General features: G+C 37.4%; 1 protein-coding gene across 2 annotated transcripts in view; it reads left to right on the top strand.

The window, feature by feature from the left end:
* Swt1 (SWT1 RNA endoribonuclease homolog) overlaps nt 1-27,717 on the top strand; it is a 58,896-nt gene that overhangs the window by 20,040 nt on the left and 11,139 nt on the right. The window contains exons 9-18 of one of the 2 annotated variants that reach the window (XM_032914812.1): nt 985-1,086; nt 1,931-2,119; nt 3,635-3,728; nt 7,752-7,897; nt 9,952-10,115; nt 11,996-12,134; nt 15,840-15,988; nt 19,807-19,994; nt 26,347-26,478; nt 26,587-27,478. In XM_032914812.1, the coding sequence (XP_032770703.1) occupies nt 985-1,086; nt 1,931-2,119; nt 3,635-3,728; nt 7,752-7,897; nt 9,952-10,115; nt 11,996-12,134; nt 15,840-15,988; nt 19,807-19,994; nt 26,347-26,478; nt 26,587-26,677 (1,394 nt within the window). In that variant the 3' untranslated portion in view covers nt 26,678-27,478. Of the gene's footprint in view, nt 1-984; nt 1,087-1,930; nt 2,120-3,634; nt 3,729-7,751; nt 7,898-9,951; nt 10,116-11,995; nt 12,135-15,839; nt 15,989-19,806; nt 19,995-26,346; nt 26,479-26,586; nt 27,479-27,717 lie in introns of those variants that run through there. The other variant, XM_032914811.1, reaches the window with a different exon arrangement.

Genomic DNA, 27,717 nt, shown 5'->3' with positions numbered 1-27,717 from the left:
GTCCCAGTACTTGGCAGGTTGAGTCAGGAGGATTAACAGTCTAAGACCATGTTGGACGACGACATAGAGTTCCAGGACAGCCTGTTCTATGTGGTCTTATATAGTCCTTGTCTCAAAATAAGTAAAAATAAATAAATAAATAAATAAATAAATAAATAAATAGATAGATAGATAGATAGACAAGTAAATAAATAGATAAATAAGAAAGATTAATATTCTACGTTGATTTCTCTGTAAAAATTATAGTTCTATCTTTTGTCCATATTTAAAATACTCATATTTTACAAATTTCCAAGCATTTTCCTATATAATTTGGTAGGAAATAACTAGATCTACACATGGGTCCTATGAAATAATGCTCCTATTTTTATATATTTTCTTTCCTTTATACATATTTAGTTTTTCAGTGATATGTTATTGAAGATATAATAAAATTAATTTATACTTTTTGAGTGCATAACTACCAGGGATGCAGGGCAGGGTTTAGAACCATATTACTGCTGAACAGGTCAATTTGTGATTAAAATATATCCCCAGATAATTTATGATAGTTTACTGGTGTGGGAATGTATGATAACTTTTTTTTCCTTAAGAATTAAAGTAACATGAATTTTGTAGTCCTGTTTAAAGGACTTCTTCCTATGGGTAGGTCTATAGGCTTTGCTGTTGTTTGTTCCTGCATTTCTGCCTCACCAGGCCTTACTCTCTCTGACCTAGACAAGTCCTTCTCCCCTGCCCAGTCTCCCCAGCTTAAACAAAGCTGTGGGTTTCCTCAGGGAACCCTTGACTGGAATTTACATGGCAGCAAGTGATGGGCCAGTTAGGCAGCAGCTTGAGAATCCTATTGTTGATTCTCTTATAAAACAGTAAGCTTACAAGACAGGTTGTAAATTTAAAAGAATTATCTGTACTTCTGTGATACCAAATGTAGTCATAATTTATTACTATCAGGTGTGGTGAAATACTAACTCTTCTCTTCTCTAGCAAATACTGCCTCAGACAAAAAGCTTCTAATTGTTATTGACACAAATATTCTGATGAATCATCTCAAATTTGTTAGAATTTTGAAGACGACAGAAATACCAGGTATTTATAAACTGTTCACAGATTCTGATTTTCTTTTTTGAGTTGATAACTTTATATTAACACAGTTGGATTTCTCACAGTCATACTCTAGCATCTGAAGTTTTTAAGAAGATACCTTTAATAATGGAATGTTGAAATCTAGAACACACTTTTAGTTGGCACTTACTGTATTTTATAATTGTTTATTGTGAAATAGTTTGCATTGTAAATTTTGATTATAAGAGCCATGTCTGCCAAATTCATTCTTTTTGTTATCTGATAATTTTTAATGTTTAGATTCTTAGCATTCTTTTGGCTTTTAGATCCTTTTTATAAAAAGATTTATTTATTTATTTATTTATTTATTTATTTATTTATTTATTTTATATAAATACACTGTAGCTGTCTTCAGATACACCAGAAGAAGCCATCAGATCCCATTTTAGATAGTTGTGAGCCACCATGTGGTTGCTGGGGTTTGAACTCATGACCTTTGGAAGAGCAGCCAGTTCTTTTATCTGCTGAGCATCTGTCCAATCCTAGATCCTCTTTAAATTCCATATTTTAGTTATATAATTTATTTGTGTTATTTGTGGTGTGTGTGTGTGTGTGTGTGTGTGTAAATATGTACATGCCACAGGATGTGTGTGTTAGTTAGAAAACAACTCATAGACAACTTACAGAGTCTCTTTCTCCTACCACCGTGTGAGTCATCAGGCTTGGCAGCAAATGCACTTGTCCACCAAGGCATCTCCGTGGCCTGGTGACTGTACTTTCAAACTTTGACTTCTACAGAAATTTGTTTAGTAGCTCAATACATGTTAGATTCTAAAAAAAAAAAAAAAAAAATCTTTCTACTTTTTAGGATTTGACACACTTGTGTTAATAATTCCTTGGGTGGTTATGCAAGAGCTCGATCGTATGAAGGCAGGAAAATTACTAAAACATGTCCAGCATAAAGCTGTACCTGCAATTCATTTTATCAACGACAGCCTCAAAAGCCAAGATAGAAAGCTGTGGGGTCAGTCATTACAGCTGGCCTCCCAAAAACTTTGTGAGTATTGTGCGTGGTGGGCATGCCTTGATAAAGATTCGTTTGTGTGCTTACTTATTTTTAGAAGAAAGGGATTTAAAAATTAAGTGTGTGGGTCTAGATTGTGGAATGAAAAGAATGTTGTAATTTATTTTATGGGTGGTTTTGGGAATCCTTGGTTCTGTTTTATTGTGTTTCCTATACTTTCTCAGGCTGCATATACTAGTGTTTCTCAGGGTGATGATACAGTTTTGGTCATATTTGGCTATGCTATAGAATTCTTGGATCCCCATCTCTCTCTCTTTGTAATTTACATTTCCATTCGATTGCTTCCTCTCCCTCTTCTCCCTTTTAACCTTTTTTCTTCTCTTGTCCCTCTCCTATCTTCTCTCCTCAGACCCTTCCCTCCTTTTCTGCCTTTTGTGTGTTTTCTGCAAAGGGGCCATGTTTGTCTTTTTGTTCCCCTTGCACTTCTCTAATTGCAGTGTTTTAGAAATTAAGAAAAAGAAGGCACAAGAAATTTAGTTATACACCTTGTAAACTGAGAACATCTCAAGCAGAATGCAATTATATATTCATAATATTTGAGTGGTGAGTTGAAACTAGAATTCATAGCTTTTGCTTTCTAGTCAGATTTTTAGCACTCAGATCACATTTCTGTCAGAGTTATTTAGACATTGTTTTGCATCTTCATTTTATTTAGTGAGTTTTCTGCCTTTCAGATACATTTAAAAAAATAAATGCTAAGACAAGTTTTAGTTTTAAAACAAAATTGAGCAGAAGTTATGGAAATTTTTCTTACCCTTTCTATTCCAATACATAATAATTCTCTTATAATCAATATCTCCACCAGAAAAAGAAATATATTATAGGCAGATATGGTGGCACATGCCTTTAATCCTAACAATTAAGAGGCAGAGGCAGGCAGATCTCTGTGTGTTTGAGGCCAACTTGCTCCACATAGTAAGTTCCAGGATAGCTAAGTCTACAGAGAGACGCTGTCTCAGAAAAACAAGAAGGAAAAAGGGCATTAAAATCAGTGAGCCCACCTTGATGTGTCATCTTTAACTAGTTTACGTTATATGGGTTTGGAGAAATCTATAGTGACATGCATGTATCTATCACCAGGGTAGCTAGCTGCATTGCCTCAAAACATAGATATTTTTAATTTGTAAATATGCCTACAGTAACCAGGTGACATCAGATTTATTTTCTATATTTATGTGGGTGTATTTTTATGATGTGCATGTACACATGCGCATGCACACATGCACCCACCCCTCTGTGACTGAGAAAGCCAGAGGTTGATGTTTGGTGTCTTCTTGAAACAGGCACTTACTGACTGAGCTATTGTCCCAGCCTACCCTGTCGCAACCCCAGCTTTTTTCCTCATTGCCTGGGTCTCACTCTAGTCCAGGTTAGCCTTGATTTTGTAGCAATCTTCCTGTCTCAGTCTCTTGAAAACAGGAATTGCAAGCATGAGTTCTATCTAGATTTCTAGTGGACTTACTAATAGTTGCTTTGCTACATTTGCAGATGGATTGAGTGATGAGAACAATGATGATCGAGTATTAAAGTGCTGTCTTCAGTACCAGGAATTATTCCCGTGTTCTCTTGTTATTCTGTGCACGTGAGTTTCATGGTCATTTTGCTTTTTGAAAATAATACCTTATGGCAAAGAATTTTTAGAAATTATATTTACCAACTCAGTGATCAAATAATTATTTTGTAAATCTACTACTAATCATACTCAGCTATTTTTTTATGATATGTGATTCCAGAGGAATAGGTGAAATTTTATTTTAGTTTAATTTATATGCTATTCAGAATACTTTTGAGAGAGGAAGGGTAAAATTGGTGTCAAAGTCTTAAAGAGTTTTTTAGTTGTATGAGGTAAGAAGTTGATTCATATACAAATGGAGGGTAGCTTATGTTTTATTATATCATGGGTACCTTTTTTGCAGTAACTTTGGACTAGAATCTTAGGCCTTTCAGTTGTCGGTTATATGAATCTGCAGCTTTCCTAACGTAGCTTTCCTGTGTTTAATCAACAGTAGAATTGTGCTGCATACAGTTTGTCAGGTAGCGAATGTAATGGATTAGGGTGGTGCCTAGCACATGGTCATATTTTTGTTTAATTGAAACAGGGTTTCTTGTAGTCATGTATTCCTGGTTGGTCTAGATTTTTTTTGTTTGTTTTTGTTTTTTGTTTCACAGAAACTGGGTTTCTCTGTGTAGTCCTAGCGTTCTGGGACTGGTTTTATAGACCAGACTGGCCAGCCTCTGCCTCCCGAGTGTTGGGATTAAAGGCCTGTGCCACAATCTCCTGGCAAGAAATGTGGAGCAGGCTGGCATCAAACTCACAAAGAGCCCGCTGAGTAGTCCTGTGCCCTGAGTGGTGGAATATAGGCGTGTGCTGCCACACTCAACGTGACTTTTCTTGACGTGAAGATAATGTATAATGTATAAGTCATCTATCCGTATCCTACTGTGAGGATACGTCTATTTGGTCGTCTGGATAATGATGTTGTTACAGTTACCAGATGTTGATGGTACTAATAGGAAAAACTTCTGCATCATAGTGTATTATGCATTCTTTTCTTTGAAGGTTTGGAAAACAAGTTTTATTTAAAGGAGAAAGTAAGTGAGAAGGCAGACCCCTGGTGAAAGGAGGGAGGGGATCTGGAATCAGAATGCAGTAGTGTGGATTCTTTTAAGTGTTTTACTTAGATTTATTATCTTAAAGCAGCTAACAGCCTCAGTTATTATCTCTAGTTCATGTGATTCTTCAAAGCTCCAGGTTGATTTGATTGAAATCAGGCATCATTAGAAAAAAAGAGCTCTTGGTTTCTCTTAACCTGTTCTTTAAGTGAATGAAAAGTACATTTTATCCGTTTCCAGAGCCCTGTGCAGAGCCTTGTCGACATTATGTTCTTACATACTTCAGTAATCTTGTTCTCTTGGGTCTCTGTTAAATCCCTGCCACATCCCCACATTTAAATATGCTTTTTTTCTACTTTTGATACTATCATACTTTCTACTTCCACACCTGCTGCCCATATTCTTCTAAATTAAAATGGTGCGTCCTCATTTTTAAAAAAAGATTTACATTATGGGAAGTCCCAACAGTGTTGGGAGTGAAGAAGGATAAATTCCTGAGGCTTGGAATGTAGTTGAGTAGCAGAGCACTTACAAGCGCCCGCGAGGCCCTAGACTCCATTCCTTTTTCCAGAAGGGAATGAGGAATTAAATCCTAATATAGCTATAGCAGTTAGTAGGAATCTGCTCTTTCTGTCCTTGAAATCTTTATTCACTCCCTATCTAGCTTGATTATTTTTACATAGACTTTTGTTTTGAGGAAAAATGTACTTACATTGCAATGCACAAATATTTAATAACTCAGCATTATCAAATTAACAGTGGTATATAGTTCATATTTCTCTTCATATATAAAACATTCCATCATCCCAGAAAGTACTGTTATGGCTTTCTTTGCTTACCTTACCCCACCCCCCTTGTTTCTTAAGATGAAGTCTAGGAGCTGCAGAGATGTCAGCCGCTAAGTGCACTGCTCTCCCAGTGATCTGAGTTTGCTTTCCAGCCTGACACTGGCAGCGTACACCTACCTACAACTTCAGCTCCAGGGAGTCTGACAGCCTCTTCTGGCCTTGTGGGTACCTGTGCACAGGATGCATGCACGCGTGAGCAAACATATGCAAATACTGAAGGAAAATAAAAGGCATCATATAAAAATTGTGGACTACATCAGTGCTTAAAGAGAAGTTTATAGAAGTTTCAAATAAATAAAAAAGTTCTACTTTTGTAATTTTTAATTATGGATATGTGCATATGTCTATGTTGGGTGTGTGCACATGAGTGCAGGTGCCCTCCGAGGCGGGAGCATCTGGTACTGTGAGCAGCAGGAAGCACTCTTTTTTTTTTTTTTAATCTTTATTAACTTGAGTATTTCTTATTTACATTTCCATTGTTATTCCCCTTCCCTGTTTCCAGGCCAACATCCCCCTAACTCCTCCCCCTCCCCTTCTTTATGGGTGTTCCCCTCCCCCCCCTCCCCCCATTTCCGCCCCAACAAACCACATTCACTGGGGGAAGGGCTTCCCCTTCCACTGGTGCTCTTACTAGAATATTCATTGCTACCTATGCAGTTGGAGCCCAGGGTCAGTCCATGTATAGTCTTTGGGTAGTGGCTTAGTCCCTGGAAGCTCTGGTTGGTTGGCATTGTTGTTCATATGGGGTCTCGAGCCCCTTCAAGCTTTTTCAGTCCTTTTTCTGATTCCTTCAACGAGGGTCCCGTTCTCAGTTCAGTGGTTTGCTGCCGTCATTCGCCTATGTATTTGCTGTATTCTGGCTGTGCCTCTCAGGAGAGATCTACATCCAGTTCCTGTCAGCCTGCATTTCTTTGCTTCATCCATCTTATCTAGTTTGGTGGCTGTATATGTATGGGCCACATGTGGGGCAGGCTCTGAATGGGTGTTCCTTCAGTCTCTGTTCTAAACTTTGCGTCCCTATCCCCTCCCAAGGGTATTCTTGTTCCCCTTTTAAAGAAGGAGTGAAGCATCCAAATTTTGGTCATCCTTCTTGAGTTTCATGTGTTCTGTGCATCTAGGGTAATTCGAGCATTTGGGCTCATATCCACTTATCAATGAGTGCATACCATGTGTATTTTTCTGTGATTGGGTTACCTCACTCAGGATGATATTTTCCAGTTCCATCCATTTGCCTATGAATTTCATAAAGTCATTGTTTTTGATAGCTGAGTGATATTCCATTGTGTAGATATCTGTTGAAGGGCATCTGGGTTCTTTCTAGCTTCTGTCTATTATAAATAAGGCTGCTATGAACATAGTTGAGCATGTGTCTTTGTTATATGTTGGGGCACCTTTTGGGTATATGCCCAAGAGAAGTATAGCTGGGTCCTCAGGTAGTTCAATGTCCAATTTTCTGAGGAACCTCCAGACTGATTTCCAGAATGGTTGTACCAGTCTCCAAACCCACTAACAATGGAGGAGTGTTCCTCTTTCTTCACATCCTCGCCAGCATTTGCTGTCACCTGAGTTTTTGATCTTAGCCATTCTCACTGGTGTGAGGTGAAATCTCAGGGTTGTTTTGATTTGCATTTCCCTGATGACTAAAGCTGTTGAACATTTAGGTGTTTCTCAGCCATTCGGCATTCCTCAGCTGTGAATTCTTTGTTTAGCTCTGAACCCCATTTTTTAATAGGGTTATTTGTCTCCCTGCAGTCTAACTTCTTGAGTTCTCTATCTGTTGTAGGATTGGTAAAGATCTTTTCCCAATCTGTTGGTTGTCGTTTTGTCCTAACAACAGTGTCCTTTGCCTTGCAGTTTTATGAGATCGCATTTGTCGATTCTTAATCTTAGAGCATAAGCCATTGCTGTTTTGTTCTGGAAATTTTCTCCCGTGCCCATGTATTCGAGATGAGCAGGAAGCACTCTTAACCTGGAGAGTGACTTCTCCAATCCCATAAAAACGTTTTTATCAAGTTCATTTCTAGACTTTTTAACCATTTTAATGTTTCTATTGATAATTAGTCATCAATCTTGGCCTGTGTGTTTGTATTGACATATAGTTGATCTTCTAAAATGTTTGTATTTTCTCCTAACCCCATCTTTAGGGATGATAGAAATTTAAGAAGTAAAGGCCTAATAAGTGGTGTAAAATCACTCAGTAAAGAAGAGCTGGATACAGAGATATTAAATTTAACTCTGAACACAGATTTGTGTCATCAGCCTTATATTTCTAAGCAACAGTTGAAAGCAGGTAATATTTTTACCCTGATTAATTGGGTATGTCTTATGCCCTAATATTTTGGTAACATTTGAAACTAATAACAAATTTTCATCTTGTACATTAGAATAATAAATTTAGAACACTTGCTTATGTATATTAAATGAATACATGTAAGTAGGGGGAGGGGTTCTGTGAGACCATGTAGCTCTGGCTGTCTGGAACTGGCTCTGTAGACTTTATTGGCCAGGAACTCAAAGGAATCTCTCTGCCTGCCTCTGCCTTCTGAGTGTGGGATCAAAGACCTGCACTAGCACCACGAGACTGGAAATAGTCTCTTCAAGTGGAACTTACTAATGCTTTTGTAAATGAGTTTCATATTCCTAACCCCCAGTTAATATAGAAAGAGCAAATATCATAGAACTCTAGTAGTTTTTTTTTTTATTTAAACTAAAGAAATATAAGGGCAGTGCTGCTTTCTTACTAGAATAATCTATTCTGTGACTTGATATTTGATGGACTGTTACATTGCACGGCACTATTTATAAATGTATTCTAACTTTCCCATCTGTGAGAAGAAGACTTCCCTTCAGTGCTTAGGAATACCAAAGTTCAATTTCCAGCGCTCACATTTGTCACAACCATGTAGAATTCTAGCTTCAGAGATCTTTCTACCTTTTCTGGCCTCTTCTTTATGGGGAAAGAAATTGTTGAGGTTTTTTGCATTAGATATATTTTTATAGGTAATTGTATAAATACTAATGCTTCCTTCGCTTTTTGGGAATATCTTTGTTATGATATTCAGAATGGTTTTGGGGAGGAATTACATGATATTTTATTTATGTTTTTTAAGAGTAAACTTTTAGTTTGCTTATTATATTATGGTCATCCTAAACCTTAGCTGGTATTTGTAGAGAGAAAAATCACTTAATATTTGAATTTTGCCATAAGAAAATTGCAGTTATTTTTAGATATAAAAGTATAATACTAATGAAATGGTAACAACTGAGTTAATAAAAGCTTATTTTGAAAGAGGATGGCATGAATGTAGATAAGCCAGAAACTTTGGTAATTTTAAAATATTTATTGATAATGGATTGAAATAATGTTCTGTTTTGGGAAAGAACACCGATTTTGGTACAACTGCTAGGTATTTAAAAAACAAACAGAAAACAAGACATTCTTATAATTCTTCTGTTTGAAAATAATAAAATTCATCTCAGCACTGAGAAAGGGAGTGAACACAAAGTCCCTCCCCTAACCAAGAAACTATTTGTGATTGATAACCTGCTGGAAAAGAGAAAATCAGTTTTCTCCAATTGAGTCTCACTGGATCTATCGACTAGAGTCCAGGAGTAGTTGGCTAACACAAAATGGACTCTCTTTCTTTCCTTCTTTTATGGGCTTTTTGTTTGATTGTTTTATTTCGGAATTTTTTTCTTTTTTTTTTTTAAAGATTTATTCATTTTCTTTATTTGTATGAGTACACTGCTGCTGTCTTCAGACACACCGGAAGAAGGTATTGGATCCCATTACAGATGGTTGTGAACTACCACGTGGTTACTGGGGAATTGAACTTAGGACCTCTTAAAGAACAGTCAGTGCTCTTAACCTCTGAATCATCTGTCCAACCCTTATTTTGATTAAAAACAGTACCTTAATGTTAAGAGATGAGCAATATAAAATAAAACCACTTGCTTCACACACACAAAAAGAAAATAATAGCACTGAATTTAGTTAAAATAACATATTTTCCCTTCATATTTCTATTTGAGTAAAAAAAATTTTAGGGTGTTTGTTTGTTTTGGTAAATAAAAACTCTAAGTGTGGACTGAGAATGTAGCTTACTGGAAAGTACTTTCCTAGAACTAGCATCTCTTCCTTCAGTTTTATCCTGGTCTCACACAAACCTGGCATGGCGGTGCATGGTTGTAATTCTAGCGTTGGGAAGTGTGGGCCCCAAGGCCAAGGTCATCCTCAGTGATATTGTAACTTTGAAACTTGCATGTACTGCCTGAAATCTTGCCCCCCAAACAAAACCAAAGATAACCTCCTCTTTTAGTAACACTGGAAACTTTGTTTTACAGAAGTACCACCTACAGAAGAGACTTCTAAGGAAGAATCTACAAATTCTGGACTGTCCATTCTACTTGAACGCATTATATGTGACCTTGAAAAATGTCTCGGGACAGCTTTATCTTCAATATTAGAAACAGAAATGAAAATTGCTTTTGGAAATCTTTGGATGGAGGTATCTATTTAGCTGTATTAGTTGAGATTTCTTTCTCTTATTGATGATTTGTTATTTTAGAAGGTATTTGTAAATTAAAAAGCTTTACAGTAATCCATATCTCACATTTTCTCTAAATTTTATAACAGAAATTTTTAAATTGGCTTATATATTTTGTGTTTGTGTATGTATGTGCATAAGTGTATATGTGTGCAAGCATGCGTTTGTCATGGTGCTCCTGTGGAAATCAGGACAAGTTGGCAGAAATTGGTTCCCTTTTTCTATCATGTGGGTCCTCTGGATTAAACCCAGGTTGTCAGGCTTGGTAGCAAATGCCTTAATATGCTGAACCATCTTGCCTGCCTTTTGATAATTATATGAACATTTCTTAAAGGTTAGGACTATACAGTATTTATTTACTTTGAATAGAGCAAAAGTAGATATATTTAGGAAAAAATGAAGAAAAGGAGGTACTTTATGTGAAGAGTGTGTTTTTTAAATTAATAGTTATTTTTTCTTTTGAATTAGCTAGTAGTTGTGTGCATATACTATGAATATTTATACACTGATGTCATAGAATCCCTAAATGTCTCTCACAGGGGCGAGGGATGTAGCTCAGGTGGTAGAATGGCTGCCTAGCATGCATGGAGCTCCAGGGTTTATTGCAGTGCCACATAAACCGTGTGTAGTGGCTTCTGCTTACAGTCCTAGGAGTGAAGGTGGAGAGAAGAGGACCAGGGGCTCAGGGTCATCCCTAGTTATGTTGCAGCTTGAGATACAAGAGAGCTTGTTTCCAATAAAATAAATACACAGTCAATACTTGTTCAGCTTAAATCAGTCAAAATATTTGGTAAAATGTCTGTATATTTGACTTATGTCATATAAATATGAGAGTAAAACATTATAAGAAGACATTTTGAATTTTGAATTTCTTTAACTTAATGCCTTTTCTACATTTAAATGAAACACCACATATAGCAAGCATGATTTTTTTTCTTAGTTTATTGTTTGTTTCAAATTCACATTTGTAGCTAGGAGAAATGTTACAGCCCATTAGTTGTAGCTGAGGTATTTATTCCATCTATTCAACAAGATTCTAAACTTGCCAGTGTGATATATCTTCTGCCTAATGATCAAATGCTGATCCAAAAATAATAAAGAATAATAAAAAGGATCTTGGAAGATTGGCATAAATTGGACATTTCATATAAATATGAATAATTCAGAAAAAGGCATTGACATCTTCCTGTATTATCTATAAATATCTATATTTATAAGTATATCTATATCAATTGTCTATAATTATGTCTTTGTAAATGTAGCAAATTATAGTACCATTTGATTATTTTTTTCTATTTAAATTTTCCTCTGGTAGTAAGAAGTATTTAGATTATTTTGATTATGGAAAGGACCATATAGAAAAGTAGATTGAAAAGCTAGAGTGGTTACTACATGGTTAGTAGCACTTGTTCTTGCAAAGGAGCAAGGTTCAGGTCCCACTGTCCACATGGCCACCCATAACTCTAACCCCAATTCTAGGGAATCTGATGTTTTCTTCTGACCTCTGAGGGGACCAGGTACACAAACATATATATAGAAAAACTTACACACATTTTAAAAAGCATTAATTTGAGAAAAGGTAGGTTGAGGTAACTTTCTGGTTTAAAACTATGCTACTTCACTAATTAGAGTTTGCTTTTTTTGTGTACTAAAAGTCAAAAATATTGATAAAATCAGTCTGTAATAGACTTACAGTTTAAAATTGTGATTAGTACTTCTTAATTTAAAAATAGTCTGATTAGCTATATTTTTGTTAGGAAGAGGTATAGAAGTTCCTGCCTTGGCATGTTTTCATAATAGGTAAATAAATCAGTAGATAATGATTCTGTAATGTTTTCTAGGTGCTGTATTTGAAACCACCATGGACTCTAATAAATCTATTACAGTGCTTTAAAAAGCATTGGCTGGCTGTATTTGGATTAGTTATGGAAAATAACTTGCTTGTAACTATTGAGAGCCTATATGACAATCTCTCCAAAGGTATGAGTCTTGTCTTTTCTTTCACAATAGTTGGTTAAGGTACTAGTGTGTGGCACATGCTTGTAGTCCTCACACTTGGGAGGTGGAGGCAAGAGGATCAGGAGTTCAAGGTATACTTCTATTTATAGTGAGTGCAAGGCCAGCCTAAACTATTTTTGGACTCTGTAAAAAACAGACAAACAAACAAAGAAACAACCAAAAATGTGATGAAAAGATGGCTTAGTAGGTAAAGTACTTGCTATATAAGCATAATGACACTGTTCAGATCCTCAGAGCCCAGAAAAGACGGGGTGTGGCGGTTGCTTTAATCTGTTGCTTGGGAGCTGGAGATCATTAGATTTCAGGGCCAGCTAGTTAAGCTAGAGCTCCAAGTTTGTTGATATACTGTTTGAAAAAATAAAGTAGAGAAAAACAACTGAGGAATACTTCAGGGTGTCAAGTACATGCATGCATAGGCATCTCACAACATACACATGTGCACATGCATGCAGTGTGTGTGCACACACACTGGCATGCAAACATTAAAAAGGCTGGGGAGATGTCCAGTCAGTAAAATGCTTGCAAAACAAGAATGAAGAACTGATTTCATCCAGCACCCATTTGAAAAAGCCAGGTGTGGTAGTTTGTGCCCATGATCTCATGCTGGGGAGGCCAAGACAGAATCCCAGGACTTGTTGGCTGGTCAGTCTAGCTCCAGGTTCAGAGTTTTGAGACCCTGTCTCAAAATATGAGGTGGAAAGTGAGGAATCAGCCAAATCCAGAGCTTATCAATATGTCTCCTTTGCTAGCCAACTTGCTGTGTGATCCCTTTGAGTTTAGAAGTACAAATGTCTGCTCACCACACTCACCCAGCATTTCTAAGAGTTCTGGGGATTTGAACTATGGTCCTCATAGTTGCACAACAAATACTTTAACTATTGATTGAGTCATCTCTTCAGCTCCATGAGCGGTCTTTAAAGTATTAATAAAAATTATATATTCACAATGTCTAGAAACATTAACAGTGATACCATTATGATAAATGGTTTCAAAAATTCTTACCTAGCTGCTATTGCATGGCTCTCTTCTTAAGGATGAGCAGTATTCTACCCTTACATGTAACCAAAAGGTGATGGCTAGTAGTTGTTTCTTGCAGGAGGGAGATCCACCTGCTTCTGCCTTCCTCATACTGGGATTAAAGCATGTGCCATCACTGCCTGGCTTGTCTGTATGTTCTATTGAAAATTATTTTTGCAGGCACTGGGTGCCTAGTTAATGGCTCTTGATCTGGATAAATCTGATACCTCTTGTTTAGTGACTTGTGGAGAATATATAACTCCTCTAAGGTAATTTTGTTTGTTTTGAGATAAGATTTTGTTGTGAATTGACCCTGAATTCAATCTGTAGCTTAGGATGACCTTGAACCCATATTTTTCCTGCTTCCCCTTTATGTGCTGAGATTACAGGTGTGCACCACTATTTCCAGCTTTAAAAACGATTTTAAATTTAAAAAAAGATGTATAATTTTGTTTACTGTCTTTGAATAGCAGTGTCCATTGTACATGGTTGTGACTTTAGTATACCAAGCTTAATGTCCTTGTAGCATCAGTTCATGGGAAAGAATTTAGAAATGACTGGCTTAACTTTTGACTTTGTTTCTATATGAATTTTTTGTTTTTATTTTATATGCATAGAATTCATCCTTAATTTGCTTTTCTTCAGAATTTTAACAAACACCATTTTTCTCTTTTAGTTTTTTTTTGAGATAGCTTCTCACGTCTCAGATGTCAAACTTGAGGTTTGCCAAATAGCTCAGCCAAGTATGAAATAAAAAAGAATTACTGAATAATTATTAAAATGTCTCTTTTTTATTTTTATTTTATTTTATTTATATGAGTACACTGTAGCTATTTTCAGACATACCAAAGAGGGCATTGGATCCCATTACAGATGGTTGTGAGCCACCATGTGGTTGCTGGGAATTGAACTCAGGACCTCCTGAAGAGCAATCAGTGCTCTTAACCATTGAGCCATCTCTCCAGCCCAAAATGTTTTTCTAAAAAATATTTTATTATTTTTATGGATATTTTGCCTGGTCATTCTGTACACATGCATGGATGCCAGAAGAGGGCACCAGATCCCCTGGAACTAGAATCAGGGTTGCTGACCATAATACAGGTGCTGAGAATCAAATTCTCGTCCTTCACAAGTACAAGTACTCTTAACAGCTGAACCATATCTCCAACCTTTAAAAATTATTTTAAAATTTTTACTTGACTCTTCAGAATCTCATGAGCAAATTCTTCTGTGTGATACACAGGGATGCTTTATTCATTTTTAACTCACTTTGCCAAGGAAAGCCATGTTCAAGTATAAATATAGTAGTTTCTAGAGGTGAGTGTATAGGTCAGTCAGTGAAGTACTTCCACATACTCATAAGGCCCTGAGTTCAATCCGTAGAACTCCTGTAAGAAAGCTAGGTGCAGTAGTGGTATGTATTTGTATACAAGGCTAGGAGAGAGGACCATGGATCTCTGGGGATTGCTGGCTAGCTAGCCTAACCTACTTAGGCAAGCCCCAGGCCAGTGAGGGACCTGATTTAAAAGCACCTGTGAGGGCTGGAGAGATGGCTCAGCCGTTAAAGGCTAGGCTCACAACCAAATATATAAAAGCACCTGTGAGGAAAAACACCTGAGGTTGGTGTGCGTGTGCGTGTGCGTGTGTTGTGTATGTGTGTGTGTGTGTGTGTGTCTGTCTGTCTGTTTGTGCTTGTGAGTGTCTCTGTGTGTGTGTGTGTGTGTGTGTGTGTGTGAGTGTTTGTGCTTGTGTCTGTGTGTCTGTCTGTCTGTCTGTCTGTGGGAAAAAAACCTCCAAAACCATGAATGTTAAAACAGAAGCAAAGCAAACATGAACATATGATGCTTTTGCCTTTGGAAGCAGCCCTATCATTATGTTTTAACGATGGAAAGATATATCTTTTCTTTCATTTGTTTTGTGATAGTAGACATTTACTTTATTTTTTTGTTTTCAAATGTGTTTTGTTTCACTGTGTAGACAAGTCTGGTCTTGAACTCGTAGTGATTTCCCTGCCTCCGCATCTGGAGTACTGGAATTGTAGGCATGTACCACTGCTTTTTAAAATCACTTTCAGACCTTTGAAATGATTGTCACCAGTAACTTGGGAATTAGGGGGAAGTATTTTAGCCTCTTGAGAGAAAGCTGTTATGGTATGTTATCTTACTCTACAAATTTTAGCTTCTTTTGTTTCTTATTGTTGTCCAAAGTCTTTGATTATTAGCTAAACTCTTGTGTACAAAGAAATAACATACCATTTTCAATAAATCTTGTTTTACATGTGATAGAATTTCAAGTTGCTACATGATAGTTGTTGGACCATGGCAGGAGCCACATCTGACGTACATGCTTGCCTCTGACATGTGATTTACTCCTTCATAATAGTCCTCTGAATGTGAGACAATTTCAGCTTTGAAAACTCTGTGCTTGGGCTTTTTGTTTTGTGATTAATCCTTTTTTTACTAAAGAATGTCTATGAATAAATGTGTTCAATTATTGCTTTCTATACCAGAGAGACATATTAGTTTTGACATGCATATGTAAATGTCTACTCTGTTTAAATTGTAAAATTAATACTTGATGAATGCTTGAACTGATTGTTGTGTTGTATGCGTGTTCTTTCATTTTTTTTCTTAATTTTTCTCTTATCAGCAAATAAGGCAGTGGATTTTACAACAGTGAAATTCTTGCTTCAGGATTCTAAAAGTTTGTTACATGCCTTCAGTACAAGGTCAAATTATGATGGAATTCTTCCCCAGACCTTTGCTCAAGTAAACAAACTACTACAAGTACTCGCAGAGGTGAGATACCCATAGACTGCTATTTAGAGTAGTTTATCTCATACATTCCAAACATGAATTTAGTGGTCAAACATAAAGGGATTCTGTCACCTTGACTTACTCCAGTATTCTAAGGCATTGAGTAAATACCAAGTACATTGAAATATAGGCAAGTCTTAGAGGTTATGGAACATACACCTTCTATAGAAGTTGTGTCACAATAGTTGAAGTATTTATTGATTTATTCAATTATTTTTTGAGATAGAATTTGTGTATGTAGTTCACCTAGTCTCAAATGTATGTTTTTTTTTTTTTCCTTTTTGGGACTTTGTAGTATAGAGATTATGGATATACCACTATACACTTTAGGTTTTATTTTCTTCTTGTTGAATTTTTTATTATTTCATTTATGGACGAGAGAAAGTTGTACACACAAAAACGAGGGGCTGGAGAGATGGCTTAGCATTTGTTGCTCTTGCAGAAGATGCAGTTTCAGTTCTCAGCATTCACATGGTGGCTTACAACCATCCCTAACTTCAGTTCCAGGGGTTTTGACATTGTCTTCTGACCTCTTCAGGTACCAGACATGTACCTGGTACACATATATGCATGCAGTCAAAACATTCATACACATAAAATAATTTAAAAGAACAAAAAGTAAGTTTTTTGGATTTTTTTTTCTTGAGACAGGGTTTCATGTAGCCTAGGCTAGCCTCAGATTTGCTATGTAGCCAAGGATAATGTTAAGTTCTTGATCCTCTTACCTTATCTCCTGAATACTGGGATTATGACGGAATACTATCATTTCTGTTTCTGAAGTGCTGATTATCTAACCCAGAGTGTCTGCTAACTGAGACACATACTGAACCCTAACATATATTTTACTGTGAATTGTTTGTATAAGTCATTTAGATTGGATACATTTTTTTAAGATTTATTTTTTATGTATAAGTACACTGTAGCTGTCTTCAGACACACATCGGATCTCATTACAGATGGTTGTGAGCCACCATGTGATTGCTGGGAATTGAACTCAGTGCTTCTAGAAGAGCAGTCAGTGCTCTTAACCACTGAGCCATCTCTCCAGCCCTTGATACATGTCTTAAATATTTATTATGTCTCTAAACAATACATTTTTCCAAAATAATATATCTTTTTTTTTTTTTTTTTTTTTTTTTTTTTGGTGTTTAGGACAGAACCCCGGGCCTTGTGCTTGCTGGGCAAGGTTTCTACCACCTGGGTAAATCCCCAACCCCCAAAATAATATATCTTAATAGAACTTGAAAATATTACATGTAATTAGTTTTGACTAATTAGGTATTCTAATTTATCAAGAATATTCATTAAGAATAATTTATTGAGAATATTTGTTTCTGAGAAACCCAAGATGAAACAGTTAATTAGCCCCATTTAAGCTATCTAAAAGGGGTGGAAGGAGGAAAAGGATAAAAAAAATCCATGTCTTGTTAGCTTTCCAAACACCAGAAACATCTGATGAACCGCTACATTAGAATAATTCAAAGCCATTTTGTTGTTGAGTTTTAGATTTTACATGTTCAGGACCCTGACCTGTGGGGTTTTTGTTGCTGTTTTGTTTTTTGCCTCTAGTACTTTAAATTCTTTGACTCTTTAAACTACCCCTATTTGTAATAATAATTCTTAATTAAGTAAATAAGTATAATAATTCTTAATTTAGAATTCCCATAAGAATGAGGCAAGTTACTGAAGAACTTAGTTCCTTGCAAATAGTAAGTGCTATGTAAATATTTATTTAAAAAAGAAAAAAGGCCCACATGAATGATTGTGCGTACTCTTGATTTAAGAGTCAGAGCAAAGGAGACATAGGTGAATGCTTAGTTTTAAATGTTTGTGGTGGTTAAAACAGCTGTCTGGGTTGTGGCTGTAGCTCAGTGGGAGAGCCATGAGTTCCATCCCAGCACTGCCACAGAGTTAATTTCAGGGAAAAAATATAGGTCCATTGTTTATGTTTATTAAGTTCATAATTTAATATAAACAGGCAAAATGAGAACATCTTCTTTTGCTTTCTGCCCTACAAAATAGAGAATGGTAATAACCTGTGTACTTAGTGTGGGGTCATAACCTCCTTCATATATTGCTGAGAATCAAATTTTTCTTAGACATCTTACAATGTTGCGTAAGTTTTTTAATCTTTCTATTTCTTAATTTCCTCCACTTAAAAATTTGAATTGTTTCTGCTTCATAGGGTTTGGCTCTGGGTATTCATGAGGATTTAGTGAGCTAATATAAAACCTTTAAAGATCTGTATATAGTATGTCTGCATAAATAGTAACTGTTACTATTTATAGTGTTAGGTATTTTGTTTAAAACATTTCAAAACAAAAATAGTAAGACATGAAGTTGAGTTACTGATAAGTTTTGAACTCATCCTATCCTTTTATAACGTGGAAACTTAACCCTAGGGAAGTAAAGTTTTGTTTTGTGTTGGCCAACTCTTCCTGGGCATTGGGGTCTGCTTTAAAGTATGGTTAATAGAACCAGTGAGACTCCATTGGGGGAAACTGATTTTGTCTTTATATGCAGGTATCAATTGCCAATAGCTTTTTGGTTAGTTATGAGAGCCTCTGTCCACATGATCCCTTAGTGCAGGGACCCCATCTGTCATGGACCTGTGCAGGTCTTGTGTGGGCTGCCAATGTCTCTGAATTCATGTCTTGTGTCTGCAGTTTCTTAAGGGTAATCTGTCAACTCTGGCCTTAGAGTTATTCCATCTCCTCTTCCACGTAGATCCTTGAACCTCGAGGGGAGGGCTTTGATGACGAATCCCATTTAGGGCTGAGTGCTCCAAGGTCTCCACTCTCTGCACATTTGTTCAGTGTGGGTCTCTGTTAGTTCCCATCCAGTGCAAGAAGACCCTTCTCTGATGAGGGCTGAGCAAGGCCCTGAGCTATGGGCACAGCAGTGTGCCCCTGAGCATCACGTTATGCTGCTGTTCTTTGAGCAGAACAATAGTCCTAGGGTTTCCCTAGGCCCATGACCTGTCTAGTCTCCGGTTCTTGAGCACTTTAATAGGATCAGAAATGGGTTCCGTCTTAGGAATGGGCTTTAAATCCGATCAGAAAGTAGCTGGTTATTCCCATAACCTTTGTGTCACAATTGTGCCAGTGATTCCCTTCCTCCTGTGCTAGCATGCAGTGTACCTTCCAGTGCCTTGAGTCTAGTCCCTGTCGTGAAGGCTCTAGTTAGGCATCAGCACACCTTCTCTATGTTCCGTGGTATAGGTAAATGTCGTCTTTAGCAGTAGCGCCTTACCATTGTTGTGGAGGATAATTAATAGCCTTGGCAATAATTGTGGGGTTCCCATGGGGCTCCTTTGACCAACAGTTGACAAAGTGTAACCTGTTCCTAGCATTGGAGATTGTACTTGGTGGCATAAGATGTTTAGTTGGGGTATTGTCTCCTGATTACTTGGTGACTTTGTTTAGAGTCCTTTCATATATGTATGTATTTGAGGAAGCTTCTACAGTAATGGGTTTCCATATGGATTCAAATGGATTTTAGTATTAGTAGTCCCTCTCCAGATTTCCTTCTTTACCCTTTTCTTCCATCCTCCCTACTTAATCATCCTGTTTTATGTAATTCTTTCCATAACAGTATATTGGACAGTATAGTAAATAAGTGGAGCATATTTGATTTAAATAGAAAAGGGAAATATTTTTTCCAAGTCTAATGCTTTTGTAGGAATATTCTGTACATATGAAAGAAAGAAAAGGAATGGCCAGCATGTCTGGAGAACTGGTATCTGTTTCCTCACTTGCTAGTGAAGGATTGCTATGCATTTATGTCATTCTATGTCACAGGTCAAGACAAAACTTAAGCCAAACTCTTCAGAAAGCACAGTGAGTAAAAAGCAGGAAGACACTTCTTTGATGAAGCTTCATAACCAAGAAGTCACTGTTTTCTTGGATTCTCATCTTCCCCAGTTCACCAGGCATCAAGAAATCTGGTCTGTCCTGGAGAACGTTTGGACTTCAATATATCAGAACAGGTACTATATTCTCAAGACATTCAACTTTGTCATTATATGTTTGCTTTTTATAGATGGGTTCGGTTCTTACCATTTCCACTGAAGTCAGTGTTTGGGTTATAAGTTTATTGTGCTAGATTGTCATACTAAGGGCCTCTTGTCAAATTGGTACATTAGAAATATTAAGGTTAAATAGGAGTAAACATCAGAATTACCTGGACATTTTTAAAGTTTCTATATCTAAGCACTACTCTTAGAACAAGTCACTTAGATTGATTCAACAGTTTAGGAAGTTGCAAATCTGTAATTAAACTGGAAATAACTTGAGAAAAGTTTCTTGGGTTATAGAAAATTCACATAAGAGTTTTAAAGGTGAATAAATACTGTTGTTTAAAAGGGTAAATACTATTACAGTAGTCTGTAAACATAAAACACTGAATTTAGAATTCTGAAATGAAGAAATATAGAGATCATTCTTGGATAGTTTTTATTTTATATTTATGTTATATCTATGTGGGCGTGGCAGTGTCATAGCGTGGCAGTCAGAGGACAGTTTGTAGAAATGGCTTCTTTCCCTCTACTGTGTGATTTCCAGTGATCAAATTCAGGTTAGCAGCAAGTGTCTTTACCTGTTAAGTCATTTTGCTATCTTCCTCTCCTTTTATTTTCCCCAGTGTTTGGGACCAGTTGTAGTTTAGACAGGTGTTCTGACACTGGAATACATTTCCTTTGAGTAGTTTTTCAAATAAGGTGCTATTAGAATAGCTTACATAACTTAAAATAGAGAAACACTTACACTTTTCCCCAAGTCCATTATCTTTTTTTTTATTATATATATTTAAGTACATTGCAGCTGTCTTCAGACACACCAGAAGAAGACTTCAGATCTCATCCCAGATGGTTGTGAGCCACCATGTGGTTGCTGGGATTTGAACTCAGGACCTCTGGAAGAGCAGTCAGTGCTCTTAACCACTGAGCCATCTCTCCAGCACCCAAACCCATTATCTTTATGTAATTAATTACCATGTAGTGTGACTGGTTCAAGGTCTAGTGTGACTAATTTTTTGGATTAAGATAATGTTTGTTTTTAAAAGTACCAGAGCATAGTGGCAGTCTACTGAAATACCTGTTCTCCGTTGGTTGTTACAACATTGGCTATTAGGAGCTCATTTTTTATTTATTTACTTGTATATCCAATTATTTAAAAATCTTACACAAGCATATATTTATGTTGCGTATTTTTCTGGGCCTTATTCCCATCTGAGTTCTCTTTTTTCTACCCATTTGTCTTTATTCTTGGGATTTATTTTTTTTTTTTAAGATTTACTTATTTATTATATATAAGTACACTGTAGCTGTCTTCAGACATACCAGAAGAGGGCATCAGATCTCATTATGGATGGTTGTGAGCCACCATGTGGTTGCTGGGATTTGAACTCAGGACCTCTGGAAGAGCAGTCAGTGCTCTTAACCACTGAGTCATCTCTCCAGCCCAGGACTCATTTTTTTAAAACTCCTTTACCATAATTAAACATTTTTCAACAAATTTATGACTTGCTATTTGGCTTTCTAACCCATCATACTAAAAAGATAACTGCAGCTGTGTGAACTGAAGATTATATTATGGATTTAATAATTTTTTATGAATCAGTTTGTTTTTCTAGTCTACATGTTTTCGATGTTTTGACTAATCAGATAATTCTTGTTTACAGAAAGCTACCATATATAGGAAGTAAGAAGACTGCTTTAAATACAAAGCCCTATCTAAGACATTCGAAAGCATAGGCATTGAACTATATAATACTCATGCATTTGTATTGCATGCTGGAGATCTCTGCTAGTCTGGATAGTAGACTTTATGTAATAGCATGTCAGTCAGTGACAATGTTGATATTGCCTTAACGGTACATATTTATTTAGTCTAGTTTTTTTTCCACAAGTCTAGTTGTTTACCACAATTGCACTGGAACTCATTGAATATAATTCTTTAATATAAAAATGTTCATTTGGAGGTCTGGTTAATATTCTTACACAAAGCTAATAGACCATGTTTATGGTTAGTGTTCGTCTGGGTGGTGGGCCTTTGGGTGTGCCTTGGAGTACTATCCTAGTTGCTTCACTGAGGTGGAAGGACCTGCCAGCTGAGGGCGGCACTGTGTCCTGGCTGGGCTCTGGATGGCTGAAGTGAAGGGAGCTGAGTGCATTCATTCACGCCTTCCTCTCTGCTTGACAGTGCGTGTGGTGTGACAGTGTGTGTGGTGTGACAGTGCGTGTGGTGTGACAGTGCGTGTGGTGTGACTAGCCACCTCAAGCTCTACCAGGAACTGTGAGCTAAAGTACTCTTCCCTTTTTACATTGCTTCTGTCAGACTATTTCATTATAGCAGTAGGAAAAGAAACAGTCAGGTTCTTATGCACAGCTATAAATGCCATCATTTTTGTGGCTTGATAATAATGCAGTTTCGAACTTACATCCTATCAGGTCAGGTTTTTGTGGTCTATTTATGAGGAAATTGGATATTGAGTGCTTTGTACTGCTAATTCAGGTCAAAAAAAAAAAATCTTTTCCCTGGGCATGGTGACACAGTCTTGTTATCCTCCTGTTCAGAGGGATGAGATAGAATAGTTGTGGCTTGGAGGCCAGCTTGGGCTACAGAAGATCCTGTCTTGAAAACAACAAAGCAAAGCAAGGCTTCACTGAAATTATCACTCAAGCTTCTCAGCACTGTTTAAATACGAATGTTTGCGTTTACAAAATGATTTATAAGTGCAGTTTCTTGTTACCTTCCTCAGTACTATTCTCAGTGACTCAGAATTTCCTTAATACCACGCACACACAAAACAATAAAGAAACTGCTTTTGGCAGCTGATAATTTTCTATAAACTACCTAACCAGTTGAGTAGTTTATTCCATATCGTTGAAGCTAATGACTCTGATGGTAGATTGCAGCTTTTATACAAACTCTTGATTTGAACCACCTCATTATTCAGTGTGACTTGATAAGGAATTATATAAATAATATTAGTCGAAGTCCCACACCCGCGGATCCCGGCCCGCAGCAGTGGGCACTTGATTTTTGACAAAGGAGCCAAAACCATCCAATGGAAAAAAGATAGTATTTTCAGCAAATGGTGCTGGTTCAACTGGAGGTCAACAGAAGAATGCAGATCGATCCATGCTTATCACCCTGTACAAAGCTTAAGTCCAAGTGGATCAAGGACCTCCACATCAAACCAGACACACTCAAACTAATAGAAGAAAAACTAGGAAGCATCTGGAACACATGGGCACTGGAAAAATTTCCTGAACAAAACACCAATGGCTTATGCTCTAAGATCAAGAAACAAATGGGATCTCATAAAACTACAAAGCTTCTGTAAGGCAAAGGACACTGTGGTCAGGACAAAACGGCAACCAACAGATTGGGAAAAGATCTTTACCAATCCTACAACAGATAGAGGCCTTATATCCAAAATATACAAAGAACTCAAAAGTTAGACCATGGGAGACAAATAACCCTATTAAAAAAATGGGGTTCAGAGCTAAACAAAGAATTCACAGCTGAGGAATGCCGAATGGCTGAGAAACACCTAAAGAAATGTTCAACATCTTTAGTCATCAGGAAATGCAAATCAAAACAACCCTGAGATTTCACCTCACACCAGTGAGAATGGCTAAGATCAAAAACTCAGGTGACAGCAAATGCTGGCGAGGATGCAGAAAAGAGGAACACTCCTCCATTGTTGGTGGGGTTGCAGACTGGTACAACCATTCTGGAAATCAGTCTGGAGGTTTCTCAGAAAATTGGACATTGAACTGCCTGAGGATCCAGCTATACCTCTCTTGGGCATATACCCAAAAGATGCCCCAACATATAAAAAAAGACACGTGCTCCACTATGTTCATCGCAGCCTTATTTATAATAGCCAGAAGCTGGAAAGAACCCAGATGCCCTTCAACAGAGGAATGGATACAGAAAATGTGGTACATCTACACAATGGAATATTACTCAGCTATCAAAAAACAACGACTTTATGAAATTCGTGAGGCAAATGGTTGGACCTGGAAAATATCATCCTGGTGAGCTAACCCAATCACAGAAAGACATACATGGTATGCACTCACTGATAAGTGGCTATTAGCCCAAATGCTTGAATTACCCTAGATGCCTAGAACAAATGAAACTCAAGACGGATGATCAAAATGTGAAGGCTTCACTCCTTCTTTAAAAGGGGAACAAGAATACCCTTGGCAGGGAAGAGAGAGGCAAAGATTAAAACAGAGACTGAAGGAACACCCATTCAGAGCCTGCCCCACATGTGGCCCATACATATAGAGCCACCCAATTAGACAAGATGGATGAAGCAAAGAAGTGCAGACCGACAGGAGCCAGATATAGATCGATCCTGAGAGACACAGCCAGAATACAGCATATACAGAGGCGAATGCCAGCAGCAAACCACTGAACTGAGAACGGGACCCCCGTTGAAGGAATCAGAGAATGAACTGGAAGAGCTTGAAGGGGCTTGAGACCCCATATGTACAACAATGCCAAGCAACCAGAGCTTCCAGGGACTAAGCCACTACCTAAAGACTATACACGGACTGACCCTGGACTCTGACCTCGTAGATAGCAATGAATATCCTAGTAAGAGCACCAGTGGAAGGGGAAGCCCTGGGTCCTGCTAAGACTGAACCCCCAGTGAACTAGACTGTCGGGGAGGGCGGCAATGGGGGAGGGTGGGGAGGGAACACCCATAAGGAAGGGGGGAGGAAGGGGATGTTTGCCCGAAACCGGGAAAGGAATAACACCTCGAAATGTACATAAGAAATACTCAAGTTAATAAAAAAAAATAATAATAATATTAGTCTATATTTTCACATTATACTTTGTATAAAAGTAAACAAAAATATTTTGCTACTTTTTTTGCGGGTGTGGGGAGTAGGGGAGACATGGTCTTACTGCATAGCTCTGGCTGGCCTGGAAGATCTCGTGTCTCTGCCTTCTGAGTGCTGGGATAAAAAGCATGCGCCACCACCTTGGCTTAGTGTTTTTACTTTTAAAACTGTACCACAGTTTCTATGGGAGAGTAAAGGCAATGACTTTGGGGAAACCATCTAGTCTTTCAGAAACTCAGTTTGATCTTTAAGGTCTACGAACTCTGAAATTCCATGACTTAGATTTTAGACTGTTTTAACACATCCATCCATCCATCCATCCATCCATCCATCCATCCATCCATCCATCCATCCATCCATCCTTCCTTCTTTCCTTCCTCTTTCTTTTTTTATTTATTTCTTATTCTCTTCTTTCTTTTTTTCTTTCTTTCTTGAGACAAGCTCTCTCATGCTGTCCTGGAGTTCTCTCTGTAGACCAGACTGACCTCAAACTCAGAGAGATCCTCCTGCCTCTACCTCCAGAGTGCCGTTATCTCAGGTGTGTGCCACAACGCTCGGCTTTATGTGTCTTTTCATGTTGCTACGTAAAGGGTGTTGGAGTTGATGTTAATGTTCTGTAGGTCTGCCTTTGCTTCTAGGCATGTGAATAGTTTCCCAGAGGTACCATAATGAATCTCCACAAAACTCTATGTCTTGAAGCAGTAACAATTTGAGAACTGTTATGAATGCCCAAAACTGGAAAAGCAAAAGACTGGAGGGAGTGCTAATTGAGAATCTGCTCTTTGCCTTTCTGTCTTCCAGTGGCCAGCCTCACTCCTGCCCAGCAAATGCACCTCTGCAGTCAGTCCCACCTTTGTCTTCATGGGGAGGCGTGGCCCAGTCTGATCTAGCCCTCTTTAGCTTTACACTCACGTCTGCCAGAGCCCTCTTTCTGATGAGCTCCATACTGAGTGAGGCCTAAGGCCAGTAGTTCTCAACCTGCCTGTTCCTGCCTCCCAAGTGCTAGGATTAAAGCATGCACCACAGTACCTAGTCTTATTTTTATCCTTATAGGGCATAAACATTTAAAAAATGTCTTAGTATTTTATTGAATAGACATTAAAGGTTTCATTGATTATTGCAATTATTAATTTACAAGGATAAACTTCCAGCTTTTAATTTAATTAGATACCAAATTCTTTATATTCTTGGGAATTGACTTGAATATATGTTACTAGTATTACTTCCCCTCCATCCCTTAGGCCTTTTAGAGTGAAATGGCCTTGTATATCCATTCTTTTAAGTTAAATGTGGGTGCTGTGTGGCTGGACCCCTTGCGTGGACGCTCGCCCAGGCTTCTTTCATGCCGTTCTTTGATTCCACCTCACACAGACAAGCGTCACACAAGATCAGTCATCGTACTACTTTTTATATGTCATCAATGAAAACACCTACAAGTACTAAGCGAGTACCCCTTTTCTTTCTGTTTTTTTAGCACAGATGTATTTCAAACACTGGACTCAAGTTCAACCCTGACAACTTCAAAAATAGCATCATTTGAAGAAGCTTTTATATATCTTCAAAAGTTAATGGTGGCTGTGAAGGATATTCTTGAAGGAATTCAAAGGTAACATTGTATTAAATTTAAATTTTATTTTTCTGTATTTATCAGCCTAATTAGGTCTGTTAGAAGTCTTCAGTAAGTTATAAACTATTGGATTTTTTTTTGAGACAGTCTCTCTATTCAACCTTGGATGGTCAGGTGTGGACCTGCCTATCTCTGCCTCCTGAGTGCTGGGATTGAAGGTGTATGTCACTGCACCTAACAGGTGGTTGGCTTTTAGATTTACCTTTCTTTCCTGTAGATAATATGGATTTCTAGTTTAGAACACAAAATGTTTCTACCTTTTCCTTTTATAGGAAAAGAAAATATTAGATACTCACTTCCTGAGTTTTTATTTTATATTACAGCTTCTGGGACAGTACCAGGCACATTTGAGCACATTGGCGCACGGAAGAAATATGCTAATTATCACTGCTCCTCTAAAACAAATATATTTAATTTATAACAGAATTTAATTCCTCGGATACAGTTTTACATCAAACTGAAATACACTGTGAGAGACAATATGGTCTTATTGTTGAGATTTTTATACATGTGTGATTTAAATATTTGTTATATTTAGGAAATGATAGTTTTTCCTTTCATAGCTTCTTAAAATTCATCTCATTATTAATATTTAAAGGGTATTTTATCTCATTTTGAACCATAATTTGTCTAAATGGTTTTTAGGATAAACAGTTATCAAAGTCTTGCCAATATTAAGTTAATAGTGAATTAAAACATGGTAGATCCTAACATGAGCCAAATACTGTCTTTATGTGCAATAAATCCTTTAACTTCAAGTAATAAGAATAATAAATACTAAAGTGACTATTGCTCACTTGGGTGTATAAAACCATGCTTTACAACACCATGCAGAAAGCAAGGATCTAAATTTGTCTTCAACTACTTGACATTCCTGAGCCCCAGCTGGAGTTGACGTCATACGAGGTACCAGGGACTGAAGATAAAGGCAGTGCAGCCTCTGACTCCAACATGGAAACAGTCACGTGAAAGATGCAGCAGTGGCTAGGATGGGGTTGGGGGTGGGGTGCACACCATTAATCCTAGCATTCGGGAGGCAGAGGCAGATGGATCTCTGAGTTCCAGGACAGCCATAGCCACACAGAAAAATCCTGTCTCATAACACCAACACTACCTTTATCACCACCACCACCACCACCACCACCACCAAAAGATGCAGTAGTACTCTCTTATGTGCTGGATGTGCATCTCAATATTGCTAGAGCATTCCTGAAAGCA

Source organism: Rattus rattus, chromosome 10, assembly GCF_011064425.1.
Source record: "Rattus rattus isolate New Zealand chromosome 10, Rrattus_CSIRO_v1, whole genome shotgun sequence".
In the NCBI taxonomy this organism is placed as follows: domain Eukaryota; kingdom Metazoa; phylum Chordata; class Mammalia; order Rodentia; family Muridae; genus Rattus; species Rattus rattus.
The sequence above is the reverse complement of the archived record's forward strand: the minus strand, read 5'-3'. Positions and strand labels throughout refer to the sequence as shown.